Source organism: Talpa occidentalis, unplaced genomic scaffold (assembly GCF_014898055.3).
Source record: "Talpa occidentalis isolate TD23 unplaced genomic scaffold, MPIMG_talOcc4v2.1 talOcc4.7, whole genome shotgun sequence".
Classification (NCBI taxonomy): domain Eukaryota; kingdom Metazoa; phylum Chordata; class Mammalia; order Eulipotyphla; family Talpidae; genus Talpa; species Talpa occidentalis.
Genome location: NW_023605083.1, coordinates 28,635,803 through 28,645,473, shown reverse-complemented (window position 1 = coordinate 28,645,473; position 9,671 = coordinate 28,635,803). Strand labels below are relative to the sequence as shown.

The window sequence follows — 9,671 nt, the reverse complement described above, 5'->3', positions numbered from 1 at the left end:
TACTATCTATTTATTGATACCAGACAGCACAGGGAAATGTCAGAAATAGTTTTTGTACTATATTGATGATTTGTAATTAACATGTTAGAAATGAGTTCTCACTGAGAAATTAAAGGTGCCCAAGAAATGTACTGAGTGGCTAAAATGTTCAGATACTCCCCTTTATTTTATAAACTGGGTATAAGAATCCCTAGACAGTGGGTCTAAAGATTTTTTGTTATTTAATGCTTAAAGGAACATTATCACATCTGGTATGTGTGAACCTTTCATGCAACATATAATCAAATCATCAAATGGTACAAAGCTAGAACTTCACTATATTTACAATTTACATGCTTATCATACTTAACAAATGTCTGTACATGGCAGAATGATCTAAGATTGACCTTCATTGTATCCTATTAACAAGGTTAACTATAATCTATGCTAAACTTAGGTTTTTGCACTGGTAGATTAGGTTTCTTTAGTGAATCAGATTCAGGCCATAGTTTTTATTCCTCAAACTATGTTTGCTAACAGTACATGTAAATAAGGATTGAATAACTGAACAACAAAATAAATATGCTCATACCACTACCAGTATTGGGAGAAAGGGCAATCATACTGCAATAACCTAGTACTTACTATGTACTCATAAGCATTTTTCTAGGTTCTGCCTTCAGAAAACTCATATTTAACAAAGAAGATATGTAATAAGTAGTAAGAAATGCTATGAAGAAGAAACGGTAAGTGGCTCAGGAACGCTACTTTGGATGAGGGTAGAATTGGGTATATTTGCTGGAATTTTGAAGTCTGTGCCAACTCTGGGTATTTATGAGTATAATGGGAAATTACCAAATCTTTTCTCAGAAAACACGGCCAATAAGCCACAGGTAATCAATGATATCTTTGGGTCTCTGGCAGAGGTGCCCACTCCCCCCTTATACTCACCCTTCCTTTCTTGAAGAACAGAGCAGTCTGAGTTTAACTAGGCAGTCACATAGCTCAAGGGAACATCCGCAAGCTTCTCTTGCAGGCTGTGTGACTCATAAGTAACTTGTGCCTCTTGCAGACGATGCTCTTGAAGAGTGGTCATGTCTTCCCCTTGTCCCTTTCTCCCTTTTTGACTGTTTGGATACACATATGGCAAAAGCTGAAGTTGCTAGTCATCTCTGACCAGGAGAAGGGATGCAAAAGTTATGAATTAAGGATGGCAGAACAACTAAATAGGAGTTAAGAGAGGAGTTAGTATCAGTGCAACTGCTTATGCTCTGTTAAGGAAAGACTAAGCTTTTATCTTAACTGTTATTTTGGGGTTCTGTTACAAAAGAATTAACTTTTACCCTAACATGGGGACATATATTGAAGAAATCTCTTACCCATAAGGAAGTTAATTACATAACCAGGAACTGTTTATGTACAGCTTCAATAATTCAAAAGACAAGGTATCTTGATGAAAAGGCACCATGGTATTGTGGAAAAAATAAACTCAGTTTTTCATGCCCATCTCTGCCATTTAATAAAAGCTGGGAAAAAAGCCTAAATATTTCCAAATTTCTGTTATCGTGTCTATAGTACAGGGCTGTTGCATATAATATACATTATAGATATCTAATATAGCTTAGATCACTGGGACCAAATTAAGATTTAAAATTCTATGACGAGGGCCTCTCCAGTAGCACAGTGGTTAAGCGCTGGGTTGCGAAGCTGCCTGCAGTCTCTGCAGTGCTGAGCCGGTTCGATCCCCGGCTGCTCCCCGGCCACCAGAGGTGGGTCCCACATGGTGCACAGACCTCTCCTGCCGCCCGCTGCTCTCCTCAGCAGTGTGCTTCGGTCCTTCTGCCTGCTCTGCTCCCCCGCTCTGGCTCCGGTGAATTCTCTCACCCTCCCGCGCTTCTGTCTGTACCCAGTGCTTGTATAAATAAAAATAAATAAAAATAATAATAAAATTCTATGACGATTGATAGTTTATGAGTCTATCATAACATTAATTGAATGGCTTACCCCAAATCTTTTCTTAAGGTGATTTGTTTCAACCCACTCCTTACTGAATATTTGGCAGGAATCACCAACTGGCCATACTCTCAGGATCCCCATATCTTAGTCTTGAAACAAACAGACCTGAATGCCAAGTATGTATGTTAAGCATGCTCCTGAGAAGCAAAATAAGAGTTTGCAAACACCTGAGAGGACAAATCAAATACTGCAAAAAAATGAAGAGCAATGTAAAAGAATTAAAAAATTAGTTAAGTGGGGGAAAAAAGTTTACTAACTAAAGAGTGGTCAGAAACATAAAGTATCCATAGAAGATCTTTCATGTTTTCAACATGCCTAAAAACAGCTAATCTATGTTACAGATATAGTCTCAGATGAAGCCAGGGCTTATAGAGTTGGAGTTGTTCTTAGTCTGCTTTCTGGTGTTTACCACGCTCTCTTACATGCAATTCTTAGAATGAAGCCAAGCATAGTAGCCTTGCTTTTTCTCTGTGGGGTTACACAAAACTAGCTTAAAAAAACAAACCAACAAAAAACCAAAACCAAAACCAAACCAAACCAAACCAACTAAATCTTCTAGCCAATCACCAATAGCTTATTTGGGAGCAATAAATGAATATTTACACTGGGAATAAAAAAATCAATCCCAGATTGTCAAAGGGGACAAATCTCCCAAATGTTCAAACTGTATTAAGTATCCTAAATATAGTGTGATTACAAAGTAATGAGATGGATGGTATAAATATCTCTAGGGCAAATCATATAGGTTAACATGTTCAAATTTCATGATGGTAACAAGATGTATGAAAATAATTCTATTTATACTCTCCAAGGCTTGCTGAAAGCCTATAGGTATCTATGTCCTTTGAACAACTGAGACTGTAAGTAAAACAGAATAAAAATCTGCACATTAACTTTACTAATAAAACATTCTCAGGCCTTGATGTACAAAACAGTTAAAATATGAGAGCTGAATGAAGCTGGGGACAAGATGAGAAGACAACATTTATAAAATATATGGTGTTAGGTGTCCTGATACCTGTCTGACCCCATTTGAGCCTCTCCTCTCAACTCTGTGAATTAGGTATTTTATCCTCATTTCACCAAGGAAACTGAGTGAAGTGAATTGTCTATAAAAAAGTGATAGTCTGCCTGACTCAAAAATATATTAAGCAAAATTCTTTTAAATGGCAGTTTAATGTAAGAAGTCAGACAACATGGGCTATGGGGAATTTTTGTTAGAAAATCTAAGGTTTCAACCTAACAATATTTATACTTGCCTTGTAACATGGCTTCTTCAGATGGTTTAAACTTCATTTCATGTGTTTACTGCTTCTATTAGACTCTAATTTCCTTGCAGGCAGACGAGGGACTAAATTTTCTATCCTTTTGAACATGGATAAATTGCCAAACACTGTTCTGTAAACAGTAGACATTCAATAGACTTTCAGTAAATCTGAAAATCAAAATGACTCTGAAGAAGGGTCAAAGTATAAAAACAGCTCTCATTTAAAATAACATACACCAAAAGAATATGAAAATATGTATTTATTGCCCATAAAGTAGCAATTCTCAGTTTTTTATACATATACGCTGATACACACAACAGCAGGACAAAATGACATTTTTTGCATACTAAAGATTCATACGCCAAAGAAAATAAGCAAATAGCTAGAGGCAATTACTAAAAACCTTTTAATTGACTCCTTAGACAAGTAAATGAAGATTTTGTCATTAAAAATATTTGCTCGTCACATTAATGTTTAAAATATTAATCAGACCTTTACTTGAAGTTTAGATAATTTGTAGTTAAAACTTTCACAGAAAATATATGAAGTTTTACATGACTGAGACTATAATGCACTAGGCTTATGATTTTATCAATATTAAAATGAAACATTATTCATCTTTTATAGCTCAAAATTCAATTTAAAACAAAATAATAACTTTGTTCAGTATAGAAATATATGCTTACAAACAAGGGATGGAATAAGTGCTGGCACAAACTGAAGTGTTAATTGATAGCTTTATTTTCAAATATGCCTATTTTTCAAACTCTTTTTCACAGATACTTGTTTTGTAAAAATAAATGACGGCACTTAGATGTTAAACTACATGAAGCACTTGTTAGTAAAGATATTTTGGTGGAAAACAAAAACATTTGGTAACAATACCCATTTACTAACATGTTACCAAACTTTTCAATGTTTACATGACTTTTTCGCACTAGTAAAAATGTCATTTTAAAATATTTTCATAGTACTACATGCATTAGACCTAGTTTAAGAGAAGATTCTTTTAAAATCTGTATAAGAAAAAAATAACTTTTTAAAGAGAAATTGTCCAAGTGAGGACATAAGCTTATGGTTCATTATTTTTTGACCTAATAAGAATATAAACTTCAGTAGCTATTTAAGAATATACAAAAACCCAAACTGAGTACAATTCTTCAATTATGCAGACTACCAAGTCAAAAAAAATAATTTTGTCGTTACTGGCACTAATCCAATACACTGTGTAAAGCTATGTCCTTGGATGACTCCATTTTCTTACAAGACTTACTTTTTAAAAGAATTTGGCACTGTTAATTAGTATAACTCAAAGATAAACAAATGATTTTCTCATCTACAGATAAAAGATTTTCTAAGATAATGGGGTAGGATCAACCTGGAAGGTAGGGCATAAAAGCTTGTTATAGAAACATTATGGTTTGAAACAAATCAATGCTTTCCTTCACTCTTTACATTAACACTGAGAAATTTCAAATATAAATTGTAGAAACCAGTATATGAAATCTTAAGAAAAATTTTACTAAAAATAATTATAAAAATGTTTTTTAGAAATTTAAGATGTAAAATACAATTGACTTTAAATTAAAAAAAACCCACACACACTTTATAGGGTTATTTTTTGAAAACCCTTGTCACTTGATTTTATTCTGTGTCAATCTTTTGGTTGCATTTTGCATCATTTAGTGGCCACCATGTGGCATGTCAAAGAAGTCCTGTTAACATAGTTGAACCCAGTACTTTTTTTGCTTTGAAATACCAATGCAATTACAGTATCAAGTTTCATAAAACTTGGTAAGGCCCATAAAATTCCATTTCCTAGTGGAGATAGGAAAGAAATGAACAGATTTGTCATAAAATTATTACTATACATTAGACTACACATTTCCATATCAATTTTTAAAAATTAAAAAGAACATTGGGAGAAAACTATGACATATGACTTAAGATTCAGAGTCATCTTTAGACTCTAAAAGTAATTATGTTACTCTGCAGTTAAAGCTTAGGGTTACCATGTCAGCTAAACTTAACTGATAGTCCTTTCTACTACATCTTTGATTTGAAATACATTTTAATGTGGGACCCAATGACTGAGGGTCAGAGTGCTAAGACTCAAGTTCAACAAAGACTGAAGAAAACTTAATTTTTACTAACAGATATTGGTTCCATAAAAAGAAGTTATCATGGCCTCCATTCACAACCTATTTGTATTTAACAGCAGGTTTCCAAAAACAACTGATCTTTTAGTCTTTAATGAATCTCCTTTTATTCAGTTGAGTCATATTTATAAACAGGATATATTAACAGATAATTTCCAAAGTTCTCACACCCTTTACTTTTATTGTGAAGGTTGAGTGAATGTAATTCGGCGCCGCCGCCTTTGGAAAGCCTTTAAATTCCATCTGTTTGGTTCCAGCATATGAGGACCATTGTAGACAAATAATACTGTCATTTTGTCAGAATAAGGGAGATTTTGCAGGAGCTGTAAATATTAAAACAGACAGATTGTCATACAGTAAGTCTTAGGTGGTGTTTTGTTTTTTGTGGTTTCAGTTACCCACAGTCAACAGTGGTCTGAAAATATTATGTACAGTAATATATTTTGAGGAACCACGTTCATATAGCTTTTACTAGAGTATACTGTTGTACTTGCTCTATTTTATTATTTATTATTGTTAATCTCTTATTGTGCCTAATTTATAAATTAAATATAATCATAGATATGTATGTATAGGAAAAACACTGTGTGTGTGTGTATGCACATATACATATATAAAAAAAATTAGGGATCAACACTGTGGTTTCAGCCATTCACTGACAGGCAGAGGGGTTTGGAATGGATGTCCCAAGAATAATGTGGTACTACTTTATAATGCTATATATTATATATTAAGAAACACATTTTTCTAATCTTGCATGTGCACAAATATTTTATTTATAATATCAAAACTCTTAAGATATGTATCTTGAATTAAGAATTTCACAACATATTGTGATTCTTACATGAATTAGTACATTTGAAGTCTAAAGAATAATCAGCATGCCTTGGGAGGCCTCTATATTCACCACCAAATGGGATCAGACCACTTCCTAAGTATGGAGAAGCATGTGACCTCCAGAAATTTCCTAGGATAGATACTTTCATTTACTCACAAATACTTCTCAAGCAACTTCTATGGTCAAGTACTGTTACAGATTGGTAGCCTCAAAAGTGTGTAACAGGGAGGTTTGGTTTTTAGGCCAAGGTGCTTGTAAACAATATTATAGTAACAGATATGGCTATTCTATAGGATATTCACTGGAAAAAGACACAATTACAATAATATTTAATAAAAATTTGAATTTAAGATGGGCTCTCCAATAACATTTTTCATGGATACCAAATCTCATATTAAATATATCTTTAAGTACATCAGTTCACAGCACAAGATGTAACAAAAGAAAATGTCCACTGCAATACCTCCACCTTGTGGAAAATTCTCTATAAAGATAATACTGTTTTGATCAAAGTAAATGTGTGACTAGAAGATGTTGGGTTACTTATGATTTCCTCTGGGATAAAGCATTAGTGAACAAAAGAATGACAGAAAACGTGAAGACAGGCCTTTCCATGGAAATGTGGAGGGCCAGAGTTTTAAAGTTTGCATTCTGCAGTCATCTTTTAGAGCTAAAAGAGGAACTTCAATAGAGGAGGAACAAGTGCCAAAAGTAGGGAAGAAAACGGTTCTAGAACATAATGCTATGCCTCCTACGTTTCTTCCCTTGATAATGAGGTTTCTGATTAAGTATGTCACTGGAACTTGTCCCCTTTAGTAACAAATATTACTGTTATTTTTTCAGTTCCTTTTTGTAGAGTCTTTCTGGTCCTATTTACATACCGAGTCAAAATGTGCTATATCATTAAGCCACTTCTGAGTATACAAGTGCTTCTAGGTTGTTTATAACCTACCTTTGGTGTAATAAAGAAGTACTGAGATGTGTTTTCTTTACAAGCAGTATTTACAACCATTTCAAACACTCTCCGTTCATTGATCGGATCCATCCCCTGAACAACAACAATAATGATTACATTTCAATCTATTACAAGACATAATAAAACCCAAATAAGAGGATAGCCACTATACCTGATTGATTTCATCAACTACTCTGAATGGACATCTATTAAGCTCTTGAAGTGCCATCAAGTATAGCATGGTGGAAACACTTCTTTCACCTCCACTTTGATGATGAGGAGTTAATTCATGCAGCTGAGTACTACTGCGAAATTTCACTCTAATTCGAATTCCATATTTATCATAGTCTTCCTACAAAATAGTTAAAACACTGATGAAAGGTAAGTTTTCTCCAAAAGCTGTTATTTTGAAATACACTGAATAATCAAATAAAGGAGTAAAAAATTTGAAATTTAGTGGTAATTTAAAAGTAAAATAAACATTTAAGAACCAGTTGCTATCTCTAAGCTTTTAAGGTCTTTAAGGATATATTTAGTTCAGGAAAATATTCAGATTGAGTTATTTTTCCCTTAACCTCATACCATAGGCTTTCCCAAGGGATTTTTAGAAGTAATTAAGAGCCCTATCATAGAAGGGCACTATCTATTGTAATTAGTAAACTGCTAGGTTTTAAAGCTATAGGTGAATGAGTACACAATGAAGTGTCATGTAATTTTCTACTAGAGGCAGCTACTGAGGGCCAAGAGTCTTCCCCACTTCTATAGCTGGTTAAGAAGGAAAAAAAAAGAAGTACTGTGAAAAAATATTTATACTGAATCAAAATTACACACATAATACTTAGTAAAAAGACTAGACCTCGTAGCGATTGACTAAATATTTGTTGAAATGAGTATACTCAGTGTTCTATACATTTTGCCAAAACTGAGGCTACTCTAAGGCTTACTTATCAATGTCACTTCTAATAGGTTCAGATTTACCTTAAAAAATGAGATACACAGCTAAATAACTAAAGGCTAACTAATGAGTAGAACTTTAAGGTTGAAGACAGCACTAACCTAGAGAGAAATAAGGCAAGCCACATAAGCAATTTAGAATTTTGCGCCTCTGACCTGTACCCCAGCTCTTGTATAAAGTAAATAAATCTTCAAAAAAAAAATGTAAATCTTTTATTTATTTTTTAAAGATTTATTTATCTATACAAGAACCGGGTTACAGGCCGGATGTGCAGGAGGGTGAGAGGATTCACCTGAGACAGAGTGGGGAACAGACCAGACAGACTGACGAAATACACTGCTGAGGGGAGCAGTAGATGAGTCAGTAGAGGTCTGCTGCACCATATGGGTATCTCCCTGGCCGGGGATCGAACTCATGCTGCAGTGGCTTTGGATAGCTTCATAGGTTGTATCTCAACCCTTTGCGCCACCAGGGAGGCCCCCTTTACATGTTTTTTAAATGAAAATTTTATTTTGCCCAAAATTGTACTGCATGAATTTATAGCTCAAGAAATTAGTAGCAAATTTCCAAATACTTTTATTGAGAACTCTTACATTCCTTTTTTCCCCTTATTTTCTGACCTAAAGGAAACCACCGATGTCATACTATATTTTAGTTATGCTTCCCAATTTGCTTATGATTCTAAGTTGGGTAGTGGTAGATTTATAAAGCAATGCTTTTCCTTATCACAGCTGAATAACCATTACTCAAATTGATATATAAAGAGTTAGCAGGATATTAGTCACTAATCTCCAATGTCACCAAAAAAGTGACCTTGATGGAATCCTGTGAGTGGTCTTTTCCTTCCTCTAGGCAATTTTTTAGTAAGCAAAATTCTCACAAATACAATCTTAGAGCAAATATTTTACATGTACTTTTAGCATATTATTAAAATTACTTGCAAGGAAACACTTCAAATGCAATTTTACCTCATTTTCTGTATGGAGATCAACTTCACCAGCACACTGCATAGAACTAAAAAAATTGCTGAATTTTTCATTAATTTTTTCTACCAGTTCTTTTAAAGGATTAAGCCATCTTTCTTTTACCTGCAAATAAATACCCACAAAAAGTGTTATTACATACTAATATAAAACTTTGCATAAAATAAATTTACTCATCTATTCTGGTCATGAGAACATATGCTGCATTTTTTTGTAGAAGCTTATCTTTTCATTTTGTATTACTGTATATTCCTAGATGATTTATGGTAACCATATGACAAAAAGATTGAACAGTTACCTGTGAAATGTTTTCCCTATATTGATCCAGTTCAACTTTCTTTATCTTTAGTTCCTCAGTTAATTGCTCTATTTCTTCTTCTCTTTTTGTGTATTCCTCAACAACCTGGCAGGGACAAAAATATTTCTTTAAGGTAAATCCACCAAAGCATAAAATTATAGGAAACTTGCATCAATTAAAAACATTAACTAAAGATGACAATTGTGTTGCATTGTTTGTA

The 9,671-nt window shown here is 33.7% G+C and overlaps 1 protein-coding gene across 3 annotated transcripts in view; it reads right to left on the bottom strand.

Annotated features, from left to right (window-relative positions):
• Nucleotides 1-1,962: 1,962 nt before the first annotated feature.
• The window catches only part of SMC5 (structural maintenance of chromosomes 5), a 62,859-nt gene continuing 55,150 nt past the window's right edge, over nt 1,963-9,671 (bottom strand). For 2 of the 3 annotated variants that reach the window (XM_054689402.1, XM_054689403.1), the window contains 5 exons: nt 9,452-9,556; nt 9,139-9,258; nt 7,388-7,567; nt 7,213-7,308; nt 1,984-5,745 (listed from right to left, as the gene is read on the bottom strand). In XM_054689402.1, the coding sequence (XP_054545377.1) occupies nt 5,602-5,745; nt 7,213-7,308; nt 7,388-7,567; nt 9,139-9,258; nt 9,452-9,556 (645 nt within the window). In that variant the 3' untranslated portion in view covers nt 1,984-5,601. Of the gene's footprint in view, nt 5,746-7,212; nt 7,309-7,387; nt 7,568-9,138; nt 9,259-9,451; nt 9,557-9,671 lie in introns of all 3 variants that reach the window. The other variant, XM_037494977.2, reaches the window with a different exon arrangement.